At 41.8% G+C, this 23,236-nt stretch overlaps 1 protein-coding gene across 1 annotated transcript in view; it reads left to right on the forward strand.

The window, feature by feature from the left end:
• The window catches only part of Dym (dymeclin), a 277,340-nt gene that overhangs the window by 188,663 nt on the left and 65,441 nt on the right, over positions 1-23,236 (forward strand). The window contains exon 14 of the mRNA XM_036205223.1: positions 2,804-2,906. Within this exon, the coding sequence (XP_036061116.1) occupies positions 2,804-2,906 (103 nt within the window). The remainder of the gene's footprint in view (positions 1-2,803; positions 2,907-23,236) is intronic.

The raw sequence follows: 23,236 nt of genomic DNA on the forward strand, positions 1-23,236 counted from the left end.
TGCTCAAATGAAGCACCTTAGGTTGGGATTGCAGCTCTTTCCCTTGTTCGGGCTCCTAACAAGGGAAACAGACTGTGAGTGTTCTTTTGTAAGGTAAACAAACAAACTGGCCTATCTTTTCCAAAAAAAACAGTTTCACGTGATTTTTCCACTGAAAGAGAGAAGGGAATGTGAATCTCAACATCCCTGCTTTTGTGAACTGAAAAGAGCAGCCCTGTATTCCCACTCTGCAACGTCAACAAGAGACATGCTTTGTTCCTCTTGGCCCCTTCTCTTGCACCAAGGTCACCTCTAAGACCTTTCTATGGTTGTTCCCCTTTGGAGCATCCAATTTATGCCTCTGAGTTGTGCCATGTCCTATGATAGAACTGACCTCAAACTTCTTTTAGTCTCAGCATCCCTGGGGATGGAAAGTTGGTTCAGTCAGTGATGCACTTGCCTTGCAAGGTCAGGAACCTGAGTCTCATCCCAGAACCCACATTAAAAAGTCAGGGATGTTAGTTAGAATTTAAGGCTAGGAGTGCATCCCTGTGGTGGAATGATTGCCTAGCATGCATCTTTGGGGTTAATGTCCAGCACTGCAGACCATAGGGAGGGAAATTTAAAAAGTGAAAAGTGGTTTGGGGCTGTAGCTTGGTAGAGCATCCGTCCAGTATATGTGAATCCTTGGGTCAATCCCCAGTATTGCCAAAAACAAAAAGCAAAGGAAAAATAGACAAAAATGCACTCTAATCTAAAAAGAATATTTAGTGGTCTCAACTTCTTGAATCATCTCGCTTGATGCATCTGAAATAATTAGGGCCTTTCCAAAATTGTTACTCAAGTCAATGTTCTCTTTAAAAGACCATTCATTACTAAGAAATACTAAAACTCATAGTTTTAGCATTTTAAAGAAATGCTACAGATCACACCAAGTTTAGATGGAAAGTATATGGAACCAGAATCACCTTATTAAACTTCCTTCTAACCATAGAGTCCTTCCTTATTCATTAGATACAATGCATTTACTATTGGACTATATGACTATATACATCTACTATTAGGACATATTTATGCATATGCATAAAATACATATTTATGGCTCTAGTACTAGACATACATTTAGAATTATTATATCTTCCTAGTGAATTGGCTTTCATAATGATAAAATCTTTCTACTTATCTCAAATAATAATACTCATCATTCAGCCTACTGTGTCTGTAGTTAACATGGCCATCCCAGCTTTCTGATAATTATGAACTCATATCTGTTTGTATCAGTGTTTCTTTTAAAGAGCACATGCTTGGGTCTTGATAGTCTATCTCGTCAAAAAACAAACAAACAAACAAACAAACAAAACCATGCCATTTAACTGGAGTGTTTAGTCCACTTACATTTAATGTAAATCATCTTTATTCTTTGAAAAATTCTTTTTTTTTAAAGATTTATTTATTTATTATGTATACAGCATGTATGACTGCAGGCTAGAAGAAGGCACCAGATCTCAATACAGGTGGTTGTGAGCCACCATGTAGTTGCTGGGAATTGAACTCAGGACCTCTGGAAGAGCAGCCAGTGCTCTTAACCTCTGAGCCATCTCTCCAGTCCCCAAATGTTCAGTTATTATAGCTTTATTATGATGCCTTTTAGACCATATTAATCCATATTCTGAAATATTCCTGTTCTAAAGTGACCATTTGAGAACTCACCTTAATGCCCTTGAGACAAGAAGTTTTACCCACTGGCTGGTTCTTCAACCTATTATCAGTTCCAAAATCTGTTTATTATATGGACCCTAAGCAGTTCACTGCACATCTTATGGGATCTTGCTCTCACTGGTACAGCACATACATTTCCAGACATTCAGATTTCTAGACATTTCTTGCAGTTTCCTCCCACCTCATATTCTGCAAGTTCAAGTGACAGAAACTCACCATTGTTGGGGTCTCTCTTGTTTTAGGAATTATGATCCTATAGTTTTTTTGTTTGTTTGTTTGTTTTGGTTTTTTCAGACAGGGTTTCTCTGTGTAGCTTTGAAGCCTTTCCTGGAACTCACTTTGGAGACCAGGCTGGCCTCGAACTCACAGAGATCCACCTGGCTCTGCCCCCCAAGTGCTGGGATTAAAGGCGTGCACCACCACCGCCCAGCGATCCTATAGTTTTGATTCATCTAAAACAATTGTTTTATATATTTCTCTAAGTCTTCATTGATTACTTCAGGAAAGTTCATCTGGTACCAGTTAACCCATCATGACCAGAAGTAGAAATCTCATTAAATGTATGCTGAAAATCACTCTTCTTGAGAAATGGCATCTTACGTGTCTGTGGTCCTGCACACCAGAGAAGCAGACTGAGCCAGCATACTTACCTGAAAGAGTCAACAACCAAGATCCATGGGCCCAAGTGACTTAGAGTGGATTGCGCGGAGACTGTCACCAGCTAGTCCAGTTTGCATCCCAGTTTTCTTATCTCTGTCCTGTTTTCTCACTGTAGTCAGCTTTTTAGATTTCTTCCTGTGTTTAAGAGAAGGTTTTAACCTGTGAAACTTTTTCAGCGAGACCCTTATTATTTAACACCCCCCTTACTCCATGGTGTCAATTGGATAATGCTGTTGATCCTGCTGTTAACACGGGCATGAGAAGAATTATCTGTGAGCTTCTGGCCATGCTCAGTTACTGCCTAACCAGTTGCTTTTGCAGCCCACTCAGTAAACCTATTTTGTTCCTGAGATTACTTCAGAACAGATTTCAGAATAACTAACATGCTGTGGGACTATATAGCCTTTAGTCTTCTTAATGTAATTGGGCTTCCTTTGTTTTTCAGTTTGTTTTCTTTGCTGTCTAAAAAACACAACAAAGTCCTGGAACAAGCCACCCAGTCCTTGAGAGGTTCCCTGAGTTCCAGTGGTGTTCCCCTCCCGGATTATGTAAGTAGCTCCTTATCATCGCCACAACTTTCTCTGTATTTAGAGTTGTGAAAACAGTGCTTCTCTCCTCTCAAAGCCTGACTGTGCTCTTAGAAACCTTAACAACTTTTCATGGTTCTTATGAAATAGTTGAAGAAAACCAGCCCCACCAGTGAGTGTTAATAATAAGAATCCTAGTAGTTGAGTCAAAACAAATAAGCAAACAAACAAAAACCTCTCAAGCCAATTATACCATAACAGAAGGAAATGTCCAGAGCTTTGTAAAGAGTTCCTACCTCAAAATAAATTAATAAAAAAAAGAACTTGTCATTTATTCCATAAAATGTGTTGAATGTACATAGTCCTGAAGTCCCCCAATAGTATTTTTATCACAAACCTATAAAATTGATATCTCTGAGAGGAAATTGTCATATTTAATGATACTTGGTGTTTTGGGGTATTGTTGTTGTTGTTTCATTTTGTTTTGGGTTTTTTTTGTTGTTTTTTGTTTGTTTGTTGTTTGTTTGTTGTTTGTTTGTTTGTTTTCAAGACAGGGTTGCTCTGTGTGGTTTTGGTGCCTGTCCTGGATCTCACTCTGTAGCCCAGACTGGCCTCGATCTCCCAGAGATCTACCTGGCTCTGTCTCCCATGTACTGGGAATAAAGGCGTGAGTCACCAGCCTTCTGGCTTAATGGTACTTGTCAATCTTGTAGAACAAATTTGTGATATATATTTGAATACTATATTGAACTTCACAGTTTTTAGTCACTATTTAGCAGGTATCTTCATCCATAATCTTCAGTGCATCTGAAGCCTCTGCTCCCTAGAGTCACTGGGGAAATCTCACATGGGACCTGTCACTGTGTCCCTTGCATTAACGCTGAGCACATGAGACTGTGTCTCACACCTCCCCTGGTCAGAGCTCATGGAATGGGGGTGATTGCGGCTGAATTACACAAGGTGACTCAAGAAAACACTAGTGGGCCTGCAACGTGGCTCAGCAGGTAAAGAGCTTGCTGCACAAGTGTGATGACCTGAGGTTGATCCCCAGAATCCAGTAAAAGTGGAAGGAGAGACATAATTCCACAAAATTGTCCCCTGAGCACCATGCACACACTGTGGTGTGCTTACACACACACACACACACACACACACACACACACACACACACACACACAAGAATAATGAACAAGATAAAACTAATGTTTAAAAAGTGTAACCTAAAAAATAAGCACTGCAAGGTATTCTCTCATGATCCCTCAGCACTTTATTGGCCATTCCCCCTTGCCAGGCACTGTGTATAAGTGACTTGCACATTTAAAGCCAATCTCCTTGACATTTTCTTTTAAATTAATCATTAGCTAGGAAATAGATGTGTTCCCCTTTTGTAGATTCCTCGGAATTTTAACCTTGGCAACAGCTACAGGATTCTGTGTTCTGGACTAGCCCCAGACGGCTTGTTTGTCAAGCTGGAAAAGGAGAAGGAAAGGGCCTCGGCAGCCCGGGAGTCCCAGGTGTGTGCTTTCTGCACCAGATTGGAGACACCATATTAGCAGATTTAATAAGTGCTCAAAACTAAGCCTGTTTTTCCTTTCCTACTGTAACACATAGAACACTCGGGGTCTACACAGAGGTTTCTGAGTTTATTAAGAAAATGTTTATACTCATTACACTGTGTAATTCACAAGTCAGTTGAGTAACAACATAAAAAGCACATTGCAAGTTACAAAAATATTAGTGTTAGTACTTTAGTACAACCATGTTTGTCTAAACACCTCGTGGGAAACCCTTCCGTCAAGGTTTAGATAATGAGGAAACTGCCCTGGCTGCTTAAGGGGAAATAATACAAAAACTGTACTCTAGTCCTCAGTGGAGTGCACCCTGGGGGCAATGGAGGTGGTAGAGAGAGCAGCTAATGCTCCATGCTGGCGTGGATGTGTCTTTATGTGAGGCTTTCACAATTGAATTCAGTGAGTGAAAGGACAGAGGAGCTTTGAACGGCTTTTAAAAATCATACAGTACCATTCAGACAATTCAATCATGTGTAACAGAGCCTGGATATTTTAGAAAGTGATGGCAAATAAGTTGTAGTTGCTTTTAACTATCTATCATGTTTTTCAAATTATTGATTCTGTTAGTGCCACAGAGGCCATTTATTTCCTGAGCTCCATCAATAACCCGAGCAACTGTTTGAAGTAAGAAAACCCTCACTTTTTGTTCTGGACAGAACGACAGAAAGTATGTTGTCATCGCTCTTTTGGATCTTTTGTAGGACTGGATCTGTCATCTCACTCGGGTAGTAAGTAAAACACAGGTAGAAATTAGAAGGCCCCCAGTGGTGGTCCTTAGGAGAAGGATGGGGTGGGACAGTCAGCTGGGCAGATGCAGTAGCAGCTCAGCTCAGTGCCAGTCAAAGATGTGGGTATGAGTCTCATGCTCCTTGGAGTCTTGTCTTACTTTGTCTGTCAGACAGACATGAATTCTGTCCAGAGGCTTCTTGATGAGTGACAGCTAAAAGAGACATTGTCATGTCTCCAGTGTTCCTTGGTTTTAAATTATCCTACGGTAAATCCCAGTGTATGTAATCTATGTGAAAATAGCTCTTTCAGAGCATCTGGATGTTAGAAAGTGTAAAGATGTCTCTTGAGACCAAAATCTTTGAGAACCACTGAAGTATGTGATTTTATTATATACACACACTCACATTCTCCAATTAAATACACATTGTCTTTATGCTGTAATTATTTTTCTGCCCACACAATTGAATGCACTTTATAGGCACAGAAATTATTTTCTAGGCTGAAAAGACATAGGTTTGGAGGTTGAGTTGGTGATGGGCTTTGCAGGCCAGTGTAACCATAAACTCACTGCACCCTCCTACTTCCACTTCCGGGGTGCTGGGATTCCAAGCATGAGCCCAGGTGTCTACCAGCTGAGCTGCATCCCTCACCCTGTGCATATTAACTGATAAGGGTAAAGCCCAACTCTGCAAACTGCTATTGGCTGCAGAGGTCTAAGAGTCTTAGAGCCTATTGTATCTGTGTGGTGTGGAATGAGATTGTTTGGTCATTGTCTAGGTAAGGATTCGTTTTTAATATGTGATGAACATGAGCTATACTTGCTTATTAAATTTCTTCACTAATTACTACATGATCTGTATGTTAGTTTTAGTTTGATTGTTTTTTCTTTTTAGTTCAAAACAAATAAAATGTTGAGCTTCTCCTTGTCTGATTTTATTCCTGGCTATCTTGGTTTTTAGCTTGCTAAGGATCAAAGCTGTGTTCCTGAAATTTGTTTCCATGAAGTCACACTAGCTTATCAATACTGTTCCACACAGAACCCCAAGCTGCTGCACCATTGAATAGACTGCCTGGCCCTTTGAGTAGATCGTGCTCAGCAATGGTCTTTTGCATGTGTTTATGTGACTTGTGTCTGCTTTTAAACATTCAGTGTTTGCAGAAGTATAATGGGAGTATTCTGACCTGATTCCTGTACCAAGAAACCTTAACTCCGAGGTCTTCCTGTGTTGTTCTATCTTTAACATTTCTTGTTAGTGTTTGTTTTTTTGCACTGCTAGATAGAGAATGTACCATTCACACACTGTGGAACAGTTATCTTGGTCATACTGGTGTAGCCAAAAACAATGAAAGTGTATTTGTCATTTTAAAGCAGTTCCTTTTTGGTGTTTCACTTTAGAAACATGTTCATGGTTACTGGCTTTACATGCATTTACTCAAGGAAAGTGACATGGACCAGTATATTAGTCTTTGACAAGTCTTCTCTTTTGGAATTCTGTTAGCATGGCTAAAGTGAAGAGTACATACTATTGCACATAAAGAATTTCAAATGCACCAGTAAAATAAAATTCAACAGATGGTATATTTTATAAAAATCTATAACCAGAGTTGGGGATTTAGCTCGGTGGTAGAGCGCTTGCCTAGCAAGCACAAGGCCCTGGGTTCGATCCTCAGCTCAAAAAAAAAAAATCTATAACCAAACCTAAGGGATGTCCAAAGAGAAATGGGGGTGAGGGGGGACAGCTTTCTGGAAGTAGAGGAGAGGTTGTGGCAGTCCCATCTGAAGAGAATTGATACTTGAAGTAAATACTATTGCCTTGTTGTATTTTGATTTGAATTTTGAGTCAGAGTCTTGCTATGTATCCCAGGTTGGCCTTAGAACTCACAGCATAGCCCAGACCAGCTTCAAACATGGGATCCTCCGGCCCTCCACCCACAAGTGCTGGGATTACAGGCCAGCAGCACCATGGCCTCCTTGGGGAATACTTTTCAAAGGAGAGATTTAGGTGAGAAAATGTTCTGATAGTTTCTCGCTTTGAACAGTGGCTTACAAGTAAAAAAGAACAGTGTACTCGTCACTGGGTGCTTTGGGTGTGTCAGTGTTCAGCTTATACAGGTGCTCAAAAATCATACATCAGCCCTTTGATGCCATACACAGCAGGTTACCCAGAATATGCCATAGACCTAATCGTAACAGCCAAGCGTCATGCAGTATTTAGAAGAAAAATAAGTAAATTGTCAGGAGTTTGGATCAAGCAAAGTCTTCTTAGATATACCAAAAGCACAAAGAACAAAAGAAAAACAGATATTTTGGACTTCCTCAACATTTATAACTTTGGGTAGAATGCTTATCTAGGATTCCCAAGGCTTTGGGTTGGTTCTCTGGTATCGTATAACCCAGGTGTGATGGTGCACTCTGGAATCCCAACACTTGGAAGGTGGAGGGAGGCAGGAGGATCTGAAGTTCAAGGTCATCATGGCCAGGGCCAACCTGGGCCTGAGACCCTGTCTCCAGAAAAATAAAAACAAAGGCAGCACTCAGGAGGCAGAGGGAAGCAGATTTCTGTGAGTTTGATGCCAACCTGGTCTACATAGTGAGTTCCAGGAGAGTTGGACCTATCTAGAAAGCCTTACAATCCAATAGTAAAACTATAAAGACGACAATTTAAAACAAGGCAAATAGGACATTTGTTAGCTGAGTGGTGTGCCTCAGGAGATACAGAAGTACTTAAGAAGGCCTGCTGTCATTGTGAGGGCGATTCTGGGCCTGTGGGTGTTAGTTAGAGAACGAAGCTGTCTCTGTGCCTGACAGTGTCAGGGAGAGCTTGTGCCAAGAGGAAGCCAGGATGTAGCTTAGGATCCGGATCTAGCCCTAATTGAGCTGCGATTCACCAGCCACAGGTGAGCAGGAAGCCCGAGAGGGTCTGTGGGAACATGAGTAGTTACTTGACACCGAAGAACAGGCCTCTGCTTCTCAGAGTTCTCCTTGACCTTGTGATTGCTGAGCAGCCACTCACGTACCCCTACAGACCCAGAATGAGCCAAGCCAGAGTGACCATCAAAGGCTAGGTCCTGTTGGCAGGCTTCCCGTCGTTCAGCTGCATTTCCTGATTGCTTTGGGCCATGCAGACTGGCAGAGTACTTACCAGTGCCCATCTCTTCTCCCCAGTAGACAACAAAGTAACATTTCTCAACTCCCTCACTTCTAGAACTGAGCTGTAAGACTAGCTACAGTATGGGAAGCATAGAAAGTGCTGTTTCTCTACACAGCCCTCCACCCTCTCTTCCCTCTTCATCTGCTAGCTAGAAATGGGGAGCCCAGTGGGGGATCGCAACACCCCAGATGGTGGTACTGCTTAGATCCCAGGATCATTTTATGAGGGGCAGTTGGGCTCCTTGTTAGTATGTCATGCAAGTTAGCAGTGAACTTATGTTGTAGTTTTAAGTGGGAAAGGGTTTGTATAGACATTTCTCCAAAAGGGTAGTAGTGGAGCTTGTTTTTTTTTTAAAAAAAACAAAAAAAAAAAACAAAACCACAACGGTTGAATGTCTCCAATCATTAGGGAAATGTGAATGAGCATCATAGTGGGAGACCTCTTCACATCTGCAAGGATGACTGGAATCCAAACAGCAGATAATAAGTGTTAGCAAGCATGTGAAGAAATGAGAACTCTCGCAGACCGCTTGTGGAAATGTAAAAAGGGTACAATTCTTGTGGAAATTCAGTTACATACAGCCAGCAATTAGATGCCTCGTAAGATACAAGTAAATTGAACGCATATATCGACCTCAAAATGTGAATGTTCAACCATTTCATAACCATCAAAATGAATGCCGTCTTAATATCCACCAGCCTGTAAGGGACTAAATAAAACGTAATGTTAGTCATCAAGGAACGAGGGGAAGAAAATATTATGCTAAGGAAAAGAAGCCAGAAACAGAATCACAGACTGTACGGTCCACTCATTCAAATGTCCAGAATAAGCAGCCCTGGTAAAGCAGACAGTAGGTGCCTGGTTCCAGGGATGTGAGGCAGAATGGGAAGGAAGTACTGGTGGACACTGGGTTTGTGCTTTGGGGGATTCTGAAGATGCTTTCAAATGGAGTCAAGGTGGCTGCGCAAGTCTTTGAATATACCAAAAGCACGGAATCACACACTTTAAATTGGTGATGTTTATGGTATGTGAACAACACCTCAATGAAGCATTTTTGAAATCATAATTGTATCATTCTTCTCTTTCCTTTCTTCCCTGTGGCCCCTACCATGTACCCCACCCCATTCCTCTCTTTCAATTTCATGGCCTCTTTCTCTTTGTTATTGTTACATGTGTCTGTGTGTGTGTGCATGTGCATGCACGTATGTGTGTGTGTGTGTGTGTGTGTGTGTGTGAGAGAGAGAGAGAAGAGAGAGAGAGAGATATCTTAAATATATAAATGTAACCTGCTCAGTTTATGTATATGTTTCCTGGGCTGACCATTTGGTATTGGATAATCAATTGGTGTGCTCTTCCCTGAGGGAAGACTGTTTCTCCACTCTCAGCATTCCTTAGTTGCCTGTAGTTCTTGGTCTATGGTTAAGGCCTCATGTTCCCTTCTTCCACATTAGCATGTATCTCAGTTAGGGTTTCAATTGCTGTGAACAGACACCGTGACCACAGCAACTCTTATAAAGAAAACATTTAATTGGAATGGCTCCCTTCCAGGTTCAGAGGTTCAGTCCATTATCATCATGATGGAGAGCATGTTGGCATGCAGGCAGTCATGATGCTGGACTATTAGCTGAGAGTCCTACATCCTGCCGGCAATAGGAAGTTGACTGAGACACTGGGTGGTGTCCTGAGCATAGGAAACCCCAAAGCCTGCCCTCACAGTGACACACTTCCTCCAACAAAGCCACACTTCCTAACAGTGCCACTCCCTGAGATTATGGGGACCAGTTACATTCAAACTACCTCACCATGTTTATTGGTGTCTTCCTTGTTCGCATCATATTTAGGCAGCCATGCTGGCGTGGGACTTCATGAATGTAGCCTCTCTGACAATTTTAGAAGACACGATCTCACAGCAAAGTTCCTGTACCTCTGACTCTTCAAATCTTTCCTCCCTCTCTTCCACTGTGACTCTGAGCCTTAGGTTTGGGAGTTGTGTTGTAGCTCTATCAGTTGAGACCAGGCTCCACAGGCCTGCATTGGGATCAGTTGTGGTGTTCCGTAACTGTCTCCAGCTGTTGTAAATCAAGGTTTCCTTGATGGGGGGGTCGGCGGGTGGGGGTGAGGACTGCACTGATCTGTGCCTCTAAGGACAAATATTTAGAGTGTATTTAGTGAAGAAGTGGTGGTGATAGGTTTTCCTCCAAGAATCTCTAACCCCCAGTAAATGGCTAGGTTTCCAGCACCAGGCATGATTTCCTTCTTGTTGAATGGATGAAGCCATTTTTTAAAGTAGGATTTGGAGAAGTTGGACCAAAGAACCAAATACTTTCAAAGAGGTGAACGATGTTTCTTGAGCACTAGCTGGACTTCAGGACTGCTAGGCAGTGAGCTACATAGTCACACAAGTGTGTGCATTTCTCAGCCTCACTGTAGAACAAAAGGAAACAAGCAGAATGTACGTCACTAACCAATGATTTGGCTCCAGTGAGATGGCTTCGTGGGCAAGGATGCTTGCTGCCAAGTCTGGTCACTTGAGGTCCGTCCCCAGAACCCATGTGGTGGGAGGACACGACCACCTCCCCCAAAGTGTCCTCTGATCTCTGTGCACCATCTCATGCCCTCCAAGATGAAAAAAAAAATCACTCATTAGAGTATACCTAATCCATTGCGTTATTCTGCAGCTTCTTAAAATGAGGTTATAATCTTTATAGAGACTTCAATGAAAATATCTATATTATATAAATCCTTTAACTTTATATTGGCTTACACATACTTGTTTGAAAAGTCATGTTTCAGATTACAGTGGTTAGCACTGAGAAGTCTGACAGGGTAGGAGAAAGGGGCCCATTCCTTTATAGGTGTAGATCTCGGAGTATTTGACAGCACACAGATGAATGACTTTTCTCTCCTGGCTCCCAGTGGCTTACAGTGTTTGGTTTTGTTTACAGAGGTTCTCCTTATACTTCCCTTTTTGTTCGTATCTTGATGAGCATGTAAAACTTCTCAGAACTAAGGAATGACTGAAGCACCAATTGTAACATTTGCACCTTCATCATCCTTTTCTCGGTCCCACGCCGAACCGTTTGTCGTGTCTCTGTTAACGTCTCCGTGGCGTTTCTTGTCCTTCTGTGCTTGGCCCTGCTCAGCTACCGCGAGTTACTTGGAGACCGCCCCTCGGTCTTGCGTGTGCTGGGCCTCCTCGGGTAGAGCGTTCTCCAGCAGCGTGTGGGAGTGCACAGTGCTGATGCTCGTAGCTGCTGATGTCTCCCTAGATCACTCTGCCGAGGCAGTGTCTGCCAAGGTTTGCATTCTAAACTTGTTTTTCCCATTGTAATTGCTCTGTTGTTGAAGAGTTGCTTAAACTATGCCATATCCTTTTCTGCCAAATACTGCCTATAGCCTGTAGACCACAGATTTTCGGTGGTTATCAGTTTTTCTCATTCTTTCTCGTTTATAAACAGAGCATAGTTTAATAGACACTGTAAAATGTTTACCATAATAAGATAGTTAGCATATTCATCACCTCACATGATTGTCACTGTGTGTGTGTGTGTGTGTGTGTGTGTGTGTGTGTGTGTGTGTGTGTGGTGAACTTCTGAGATCAGTTCTCTCAGCACATCTCAGGTACACTTAACACTATTCCTAAGTACAGTCTACATCTGTACCTTAAATCCATAGAACTCATTTGTTGTGCCCTCTGATGAACATCTGCTGACTGCTCTGTCTGCTCCTGTGAGTTCAGCTTGAGGTTCCACACATAAGGGAGATCACACAGTATTTGTCTTTCTCTTTCTCACATGGCTTATGGCAGGTGCTCCTTTTATGCTGAGCAACATCGTGTTGCTGTACCAGCCACCCAGTCATTATCCAGTTATCTGTCATGAGGCAGTTAGGTGCCTTCCTGTCTTGGCCCTTGGCATTCATGCCACAGTGAATGTGAAGGTACTGATAACTCTACAGTAATAATTTCATTTTCTCTGAGTGTACACTCAGAAGTGAGGTTGATGGTTTTAATATTATTATAAAATATTTTTTAAAACATCTACATTCCCACACTACCTGTATGGACACAATTGTTTTTAACCATCATATAAAAAGTTATTTCCTACCTAGAGACTCTACCTGACTTCAGCACGAGGCCAGTCTCCACGGTTGTACTGTTCTGGAAACTGGGAATTCCCTTCCTTTCTGAGGATGATCTGCTTCCATTATTATTTGGGAACTTTTGGTTGGTGGGCTCTGACCTTGTGTGCAAGGACCAGTTCCCCCTGGAGAGGCAGGTGTTGAGGGGAAAGATATCTCTCTAGTCATCCAGAGAGGATGCTTTACCAATGCTTCTGCAGGAATGTGGTAGATGGCTCTTTTTAAGGATTTTAAGAAATTATTTAAAATACTTAAATAATTTTTATGTTCCTTCCTGTGGCTTCTGAAAAGAAATAGGGCATGTTTGCATGGACTATGGCAGTGATTAATTAGTGTTCTAAGTGAAGTTTAAAGAGCACAGAAAAAAATAACACATGAATATTAAATTCAGCACTAATGTGTAGTACATTATTTTTTTTTTAAAGGAAAGAACCTAATCAGTTTCTTTTTCCCTTTCCATCCTAGTGAGAAAAGTTTTCTTACCCTACTACTGTATGGAACTGGTGTAACGACACCTTTCCTAGTGTTTCCTTCAAGTTTCCTTAGATTTGGTCAAGAAACCCCGTTTTGATTTTCTGTTTGCTTGGATTCTGATTGCTTTTTCTTCTCTCTCTCTCCCTTTCTGCCTGAGTTCGTTGTTCCTAATTGGGGGAGGGGGGGGTCTACTATTTGGAATTTTCTTTGATTTACCCTTGATTTACATGGTAAATAGAAAGCAGCTGTCCACTTAAGCATCTCATTCTTGAATCCATAGTCCCCTCCAGCGTCATCTGGAAATAATGTAGCTTGTAAAACAAAGCTAAGAAGAAAAGGCAATGTTTGTTTTATGTGGGATGAATGATTTCTGTTGGGGTCCTTTAATTCGGCTATTATGAGGGTTATTAAAAAGCAGTATTACAAAAGAGGCTTAAATGAAAAGAATTTTTTTGAGCTGGTATCTTATTATTACAGTTGATTATAGTCAAAGCTACAAATGTTTTAGAAATGGCACTTTATTTTAGTTTCTCCAAATAAGACCCCAAAAAACAGTAATCTTACTCATTGTGTGAGTGGAAATTCAATCTTTTCCTTGATTGATTTAATTTCTGAAAACAAATTGTATTTGAGAATTCAGTTCTAGCTTTTTTTTTTATGGATTTCTGAAAAATTCTTACAAGAAGAATCCTTGTAGAAATATTTGAGGATCATCCTAGAAGTGTGGAGAAGAGCCATGAAACACATCAGTCCTTCTAGACTTACAGCATTATTTCAGTCAGTGCATTCCAAGTAAATCCTTGGCAACTTAATGTATTCATGAATTACTTGAGTTTCTAAGATACTAATGGGAAGGTTTCAATAATGGGAGTTGGTTTACTTTGGGAAGTAGAAAAGCAAGGTAACTTTTGCTTTGATGGTTGTTAGAGTCCATTCTGATATTGGACTATGTCAGTTTTTTTTTTTATGTATTGGTTAATATAACAGCTGCTTCTATGTAGCTACTCTTTAAGAACTATTATTTTCAGGGCTTAAGTGAATAGACTTAGTATGTCCATTTAACTCAATAGGACAGGCAGATTTGGCTATTTTCTTACATTGGAGTAACCTGTAGTCTCTCTGGTATTTTCTGAGGCCTTAAACTTCTATTTTGCCAAAGGACCTAAGGAGTGTGTAGTGTTCCCTTCCACACAGTTCTGGTGAGCTGGTAAGCATAATGGGTGATTTAGTGACTCATGTTCTGTAAGGTCGTGTCTTCGGCCTATATTGTTGGCTCTGGGCATCTTAACAACATACAGATTGAGTGACTTAAACACTAGACACTTACTTCTCACAATCTGGAGACTAACACAGTTGCTTGTTGAGTGTGCTTAAGGGGCCTTTGTCAGAGCCTACACCCAGCTTTTCTTTTCTCTGCTGATAGGGCACTGGCCCTGTCTGACAGCCCTGCCCCCTCACCCACTCACCTCCAGGAGAGGTTCCCTCTTTGCTTCATACTCAGATTGGTATATATCCATGTGAATTTGAAAACCAGTGAAGGACAAACTAAAAGAATTATGTGAAGAGCAAAGGAATTTGGTCAAACTAACAGGAATGAAAGTAGATTTCTTTGAATATTTCTTGTCCTGTGATGTAACTTATGAACTGTACCCAATTACAAAACAACCTAACAACCAAATAAATCTAGTTGGCTAACAACCAGACGTCTAAACAGCTCAATCCCTAGTAGACTGTATCATAATGACACAGGTGAAAAGGTCTGTCTTTACTGGTGATATTTGTACCGGCGAAGCTTTGGGTTGATATTTGAAGATGCATATTTGTGTCATAAGAGAAAAGGTGGATAATTGTGACATATTCTATTTTGTTTTCCCTACTGTCCTTGGAACCTGAGCTTCCACTGGAAAACACTACATATAGATGTAAAGTAAAAGCCTTTGATCTGGGGTTTGAATAGGAGTGATCTGTATGGTTTTTGTCTCTTCCCATCTATTGCTGTGTTAGTCGTGTGTGTGTGTGTGTGTGTGTGTGTGTGTGTGTGTGTGTGTGTGAGTCATTTTACTGCTATTCTTTGAACTCACAAAAACAGGGACCAACCCAACCAAATAGCTTTGTTCATCTCAGCAACGAACCTTCCTCTGAAAGAAGCCAAGCCAGCCTGCCTCTCATGGAGGATGGTAACATGAGATAATGAAAGAGAGGCCGGGAAAGTCCTCTTTGGAGAAGCATTATAGCTAATAACCAATAATGGGAGAACTGGAATATTACCAGGTGCAAACCCGGAATCATGTGATTTTGTGGCCTCTGCCTTACAGAAAGAAACCACTTTTGACCTCATTCATCCCAGTATAGAACACAACACCCACCCATGAAGTGGTTTTCCAGAAAACAAAACAAAACACAAAATCACAATCTCTCCAATCCTTTAGATTGCTACCGATTTAAATATCGAAAAGGACCTTTGCATAGCATGTGCAGATTGGTGGAGAGCTGCCTGCCTTTCTCACTAGAAACTTGAGTGTAACAGATTCTCCTTCTAACAGAATTGTCTCAAAACCATCCTGGACATAGGGGGAAGGTGACTGCACAGGTCTGTCTGTCTGTCTGTCTGTCTCTCTGTCTTGCTTTTTTTGTTTGTTCCATTTGTTTTCCCGATTTGGTTTGGGTTGTTTTATGTTCTGAAACGTGGCCTTGTTATATAGGCCCATGCTGGTCTGGAACCCACAGCAATCCTTCCGTTTCATTATTACATATTCCATTTTTTATTACATTTTGAGAACTGTGTAGAGACTTTGAATTTGCAGCTTCACAAGGGGACTATGAAGATGAAAAAATGAACTATAGAAAATCTATATTCTCCATGCATGGGTAATGATATATATGTTCCCCACTTCCACAGGGGGACCATTTAAATTCTTATATAAATCACATTATATGTATGTGTAATCTCCAAGAACAGATAATAGGTTTAGACATTCCTAAGTTTGAAACCTGGTTATTTCTCATAACAGCTACACGACAATAAAGCTTAATCTAACTGTGTTTTCATTTCTACATCTGAAAATAAGCACAACAGTTCTATTAATGCTAGGCATGGTGACTCACATCTGGAGTACCAGCACTCTAGAGGCTGAAGCAGGAGGATCACCAGGAGTTTGAGGCCAGCCATAGTACAAATAGCCTGGATTACATAGTAAGATCTTGTCTCAAAAACAACAACAAATCCTGTTAATTACTCCTCTGTTATTTCTCAATTAGAGTCCCAGTAACTGAGTAGAATAGACAGAGCATATTATCCATAAACATGCATCTGAAACATTCATTTATTCAAGTCATGTTTTTCCCATAGCACTTAGTAAACAATGATGAGGGGACAGATGCAGGAATCCTGCCTCAAAGAGAGTGCAAAAAAAAAAAAAAAAGTGTGCCTCATTTAGCAAGCAGATAAATGCATAATTGTAAGTAGAGCTAGGGAAAATAGCAGGGGCCTCATCCAAGAGGAGTCTGAGAATTCTAATTTAGACTTAGGGACATAAAGTATATTATAGATACCTCAGATATTTAACAGACCTGCTAGATGAGTACATACACAACCGAGCCGGCCAGGGGAAGAATGAGGATACTATAGTTTAACAACATGTTCAAAGGCCCTGAGACAGAAAGCTGACCAGTACATCTTAGAGCAGAATCGGGAGGAAGTGACATTAAAAGAGACTGGAGACATAGATTGGTGCCGGACTGTGCCAAGCATGGTGGTTCATTCATTGTAAGAAGTCAGAGTGTTATCTACAGTTCAGCATGAACTCACTGAAGAGTTTTGAGGAGTGGAGTAATCAGCCTGCTGTACCTGAGTAAAATACTGTGGAAAAGTGGTTTCAAAGGGTAAGAGTTGAGGCCAGTGGGAGATGAGGGCGTGGCAGCCTCCAAGAATGTTAAACTGCACGTGCTTCACTAAGATGCACTGCGCTGTGGTGAGGAGATGTCAGAGGAAAGGGGGATCCACCCAGACTGTGAGTGTCCAGCCTTTAGCAGCTGGATAGAAAACCAAGGAGGAATTGGAGAGACCCCGAGATGGTACATGGTGACGCCGAGATGGTACATGGTGACCCCGAGATGGTACGTGGTAGGCCTGCGTGCTGGCTGGTTTTGTCACCTTGACACAAGCTGTAGTCGTTTTGGAAGAGGGAACCTTAGTTGAAAGAAACAATGTTTCCACTAGACTGGCTAGTAGGTAAGCCTTTGGGGCATTCATTTCCTTGACTGATGACTGATGTGAGAGAGCCCTGCTCACTGTGGCCAGTGCCAGCCCTGGGACGGTGGTGGTCCTCGGGGGCTATATGAAATCAGGCTGGGCAGGCCAGTAAGCAGCAGCCTTCTGTGGCCTCTGCATTAGCTCCTGCCTCCAGGTTCCGGCCCTGACTTCCCTCGTGATGGAGTGTCACCTGATAGATGTGAGATGAAATAAGCCTTTTCCTCTCCAAGTCGCTTGGGTTGTGGTTTATGATAGCAATGGAGACCTAACTAAGACAGCATATCTTAAAGAACCAATTGTGAGTGGAAGATTGAGGAACCCGAAGATGAAAAACATCCAGGCACTTAAAACTGGGAGTGCAGTGTTTGCCTGGTAGTCACTGACAGCTAAATTAATGCTGAGGTTGAGAACAGATTGCTTTAGTTGAAATCTCGTGTCCTCCTCGCTCCTCTGTTCAGCCTTTCTTACCGTGTTTGTATGTCCGTCATCATCGTTGTCGCTGTTATACCATGCTCTAGAAAGTTCCTACCCGGGCACTACTTATAACAGGTGAGCTTGTTTATAGTACACTGTGGGAGCAAGGGAAATGGCTAAAGAGCCACCTAACCCGAGAACACAAGTTCAGATCCCCAGAACCTGGAAAAAATCAGGGCACGGTGGCTTGTACTTACAATCCCAGTGTTGAGGGGGTAAGAAGGAGGATCCCTGGGGTTTTCTGGCCAGCCAGTCTAGCCAAATCAATGAACTCCGGGTTCAGTAAGAGACCCTGTCTCAAAAAAAAATAAGGTGGGGGAGTGATTGAGGATACCCAGCTTCAACCTCAGGCCTCCACACGTGTCTTACAGTGATCATCAGCCTGTGTGTGGTTCAGAGAAAATAATCCTTAAAAGCAAGTTGATGCGTTTGGGCTTCACAAACATTAGTATTTTCCTATCAAAAGATAGACGAGGGAGAGGCTGTGAGAAGTGAACACCAGTGAAGGACGTGAAGGGCCGTCTAACAAAGGATGACGGCTTCATGTGTGCCCATTCACGTATGCCAACTCAAAAAAGCTGGACATTGTTTTTTCCTAAGCTTTTATCCCAGTGTCCTGACTATTGTATTACTTCTGTCGAGCCTTCTGTCCAATGAGTTCAAAGCACTTACAGTCATCAAGTCATTTATTTCTTGGATTTATTGAATGGGCACCCATTGTTCGAAAGCCTGTGGGCGTAAGTACAAAGTTATAAAAGCACACAAATTAAATGTAATAGCGCAGGAATAAGAGAGAAAGCCTGCAGGATTGCTGCTTGGCCTGTTAGGAATGCTGTACTCTTTAGAAAGAAAGAAAAGAAAAGAGTAAGAAGCAGGGGGGGTGGGCAACCTGGAATTCATCCTGTTCTGAGAGCTACAGCAGAATCTGTCAAAGGAATGGCCATGGTGTGCTGTTCAGAGAAGCCCAGTGGAACTGCGAGAGCATTCTGGAGCATACTCCTGCTCTCCCAGACCTAGGTTTTTGCTCCAGAAATAAAGCCTAAGGAATTGTGGTTCTCTCCCTCTGTCTGTGATAGACATTCCAAGGGGAATTGGTTGACTGCCATTGTCTCAGAGTGATGTCATAAGTGTGTGGCATAGGCTCAGGCTCAGAGTCCCAGCTAAATCTTAGGTTCGCTTCTGTCAATGTCGGAACATACAGGAATGCATGTCTCCCTAGTGTTTCCTATATTCAAGGGTTTAGAAAATGCTATTTTCACTTTAGTGGATTAATAAAAACTTAAGCGATTCTAAATTACTTTGAGAGAAGTAGAGCCTGGTTCTCAAAAGTAAAAAGTCAAAGATTAAAAAGTTAAATATTCAGAAATAGCAGTACATAATTCAGAACAAGAAGGCACGTGCTGGAGGAGAGCCTCGCTGGTCCAGTGCTTGTCCTTGGTACAGGTGCTGAGAAAGGGAGCCGGTACAGGAACTACTCTGTTTCTGTTTGTATACTAGTTTTCTTGAATTTTAAACTGTGCTCATCTATTACATTGATGAAATTTTTTTTAAAGGAAAGAAATATGAGAATTTAGAGGCAGACCCTCCTAGGCTGTAAATATTTGGAATTATTTTCAAATTTCACTTCATCCATAATTCCCAGAGTCCTGGCCTGTAGGAAGAGGCTTGTTGGCCTCACTCTAAAAGCTGCAGTTGGTTTTTGGTATTTGGGGAGAAATTGGCACAAACTGCTGATGAATTTGTGTTCCAGCTTCAGGTGCTTTCTCCTTCTGGAATGTCCTTCAGCTGGGGGGCTCTGAGGATGTGTAGCTGATGAAGTATTGCAGCCATGAATGGGGCATTTCCTATACTCCTTCATGTAGGCCTCTCTGCACCACATCTGTGTACCCTCCCTTTTCTCTGCCTTCCTATCATGCCCCACAGTTCACAACTCCCCCATATGATCCATGAGTTCCACTTTTCTTTTTCTTTTTTTTTATATGTATGGGTGTTTATTTTTTTTTTAGATTAATTAATTTATTTTTCTATTTTCAGCTTGATATAGTGTAAATTCTTATCTTAATAGTGTAATGTTTCATTGAGGGTTGCTCAGTAATTGAGTAAAACCAAATCTTATAAGTTACAGGCCTCCTAGGGTCCCCCCTGCTATGTAGCCTCCCTGGTTCTGTGGGTTGCAGTCTGATTGTTCTTTGTTTTATATCTAGAATCTACTTATGAGTGAGTACATAGCATGTTTATCCTTCTGGGTTTGGGTTACCTCACTCAGGATGATGTTTTCTAGTTCTATCCATTTGCCTGCAAATTTCATGCTGTCATTGTTTTTCTCTGCTGAGTAGTACTCCATTGTATATATGTACCACATTTTCTTAATCCATTCTTCAGTTGATGGGCATCTAGATTGTTTCCAGGTTCTGGCTATTACAAACAATGCTGCTATGAACATAGTTGAGCATGTATCTTTGTGGTATGGTTGAGCATCCCTTGGGTATATGCCCAAGAGTGGTATGGCTGGGCCTTGAGGTAGTTAGATTCCCAGTTTTCTGAGAAACCGCCATACTGTGGTTGTACAAGTTTGCATTCCCACCAACAGTGGAGGAGTGTTCCCTTTGCTCTGCATCCTCTCCAACATTGACTGTCATTAGTGGTTTTTATCATAGCCATTCTGACAGATGTAAGGTGGTATCTCAGAACCATTTTGATTTGCATTTCTCTGATGATTAAGGATGTTGAGCATTTCTTTAAATGTCTTTCAGCTATTTGTGATCCTTGTTTTGTGAATTCTCTGTTTAGCTCTTTAGCCCATTTTTTAATTGGATTGTTCGGTATTTTAATGTCTAATTTCTTGAGTTCTTTATATACTGTGGAGATCAATCCTCTGTCAGATGTGGGGTTGGTGAAGATCTTTTCCCATTCTGTAGGCTGACATTAATCCACGCACATATGAACACCTGATTTTTGACAAAGAAGCCAAAACTATACAATGGAAAAAAGAAAGTATCTTTAACAAATGGTGCTGGCATAACTGGATGTCAATATGTAAAAGATTACAAATAGATCCATATCTGTCACCATGCACAAAACTCAAGTCCAAGTGGATCAAAGACCTCAACATAAATCCAGTTACACTAAACTTAATAGAAGAGAAAGTAGGAAGTACACTTGAACGCATTGGCACAGGAGACCACTTCTTAAATATAACACCAGCAGCACAGACACTGAGCACAACAATTAAGAAATGGGACCTCTTGAAACTGAGAAGCTTTTGCAGGGCAAAAGATATGGTCAATAAGACAAAAAGAGTTCCACTTTTCATAAAAACATTCCTTATTTGTTAAGTGGATGACATGTGTCATCTGGGAACATCATGATGGTCACCGTTGGGAGAAGTGAATAAACCTTATCACTTAGTCTGGTGATCTGGAATTCTTAATCAAACTTCCCTCTCAGCCCAGATAACACTGAGCTCTACCAAGGCCAGATGACAAAGAGGCACAGCATCCTGAGCACATGCTCTTCCAGTGTCATCAAAGCTCTCAAGGGCTGCGTGGCATGTTTAGCTGGCACCTGCCTTGAAGGGTTTTGTCTCAGTCAGATTGCACCTGTTAGGTTGCATGTGCGGTTAATACACTACAGATTTTCCTTCTGCACTCGTGTATGCCTTTTGGTTTTCTTCGTCTTTTGGCTCAACATGTCTGATTTCTCCTACAATTTACACAAATTTTTTTTTTGAGCTGAGGATCGGACCCAGGGCCTTGTGCTTGCTAGGCAAGCGCTCTACCACTGAGCTAAATCCCCAACCCTATTTACACAAATTTTAATAGACTTAAAATTGAAGCCACTGAGGTTATAATCATTCTTTAATTTGGCTTAACATGCCAGAGTTAGAGATAGCTGGGACTTGTGGATAATAATCAGCAAGTTAGTCCAAATAATGTCATAACACATTTCTCACATATTAATCAAATGTGCAGGAAAACACTGCTTCCCGAAATGCTTGCTTAGAGGGGCATCGTTACTTGAGTGTGCCATGGGTTGTTATGTTACTGCAATCACCTAACTCCTAATGCGATGTCTCAGGAAATCCGAAGTGCAGAATTAAACCCCAGAGCCTTGCTTACTATGCTGGGCAAGTGTTGTGCCACTCACTACATATATTTAGGGATATTTTAGCTGATGGTTAGCGTTGTTGAGGGGGTGCATGTGTGCACATGTTCACGTGGGGACCCAAGGTCAGCCTCGAGTGTCATTCCTTAGACTAGGCAGGCTGGCCAGCTAGTGAGCCCCAGGATCTGCCTGTGACTACTTCCCCAGTGCTGGGATGACAAGCACACACCACCACACCCAACTCTGGGGGGTGGGGGGGGCGGGCACACCTGTGCCATGGTGTGACGTGGAAGTGAGAGGGCAACCTTGTGAGCTAGTTCTCTCCTCCCTTTGTGTGTGCTCTGAGATCAAACTCGGGTCCACCTGCTTGCGTGACAAACCCTTTATTGTTTTCAGAGTCCAGCCCAGAGCCTCGCTGTCTTCCCAGCCCTCACTGGCTTTGTTGGTAAAAGCAGGTTTTTCCATAATTGTTCCTGTGCATATTTTAGGTCCTTGCCAAAGTTGAATGAATGGCACTCATTATGAAAAAGACTTCCTGTCATCCTGTGCCTTGCTGAGCAAGAACGATGCAATGTGTGCATTTGAGGTAGCGTGGATAGTGTGCCATCTACCACCTCTAACTCTGGGTCTCAGGGAAAGCGTGGTTTGCCTCTAACTAAATAGAAACCTGAAACTGCCTCTTTCTGTTTACAAACCTATGGACAGCTGACCAGAGAATTATGAACACTTCCTTTTACCTGATGCTAGTTTCTTTTCTTTTTCTTAATAGTCAAAGACCAGAAAGTCAGACACAAAGAGCAAATGTTGTATTGGGTGGTTAGTTTTGTTTATTTGTTTGTTTTGTTTTGCTGAAACAAGGTGTAGTCCAGATTTATTGAAACTCAAAGTCATCCTGCTCCTGCCTCAGCCTCTTCAGTGTTGGAATGCAAGCATGTATGACCACACCCATCCAAAAAGTCAGTTTTCATTGGCATACATTTCCATAGCACTTGAGTTCCCAAGTCATTTTTTTAAACCAGACAACCCTGTAACTTGGCAGTATGGACAGCAGCACTGCATTTCTACTTAATGAGTCAGTTTCCTCGGAGGTTGAAGAATTATTTACCTCACAGCAGCCCTTGGTCTCCTCCTGGTCCAGCATTCCTGTCATCTCGCTAGGGCATGGCTGTGAACACACACTGTTACTCTTACCAAAGGCCAAGCCCTGTCCCAAGTGCCTGCCTAACCCTGTCAGTCCTCAATGCATCAGCATGGGTGGGTCCAGGAAGAAAGTTTTCTTGTCACTGTAATCCCAGCAGAAGCCATGATGTGACAAGCGGTTCAGTGCATTCTAGTAATAAGCGACAGAAAGAAGCAAACGTTGGAAGGCTCGAGACACTATAGAGAACATCATTGTTATATACTTCTTGTCAAGGTCACTGTGATTTGAGAAGTGCCATCAAGAGAACCTGGTGG

This window comes from Onychomys torridus, chromosome 13 (assembly GCF_903995425.1).
Source record: "Onychomys torridus chromosome 13, mOncTor1.1, whole genome shotgun sequence".
Classification (NCBI taxonomy): domain Eukaryota; kingdom Metazoa; phylum Chordata; class Mammalia; order Rodentia; family Cricetidae; genus Onychomys; species Onychomys torridus.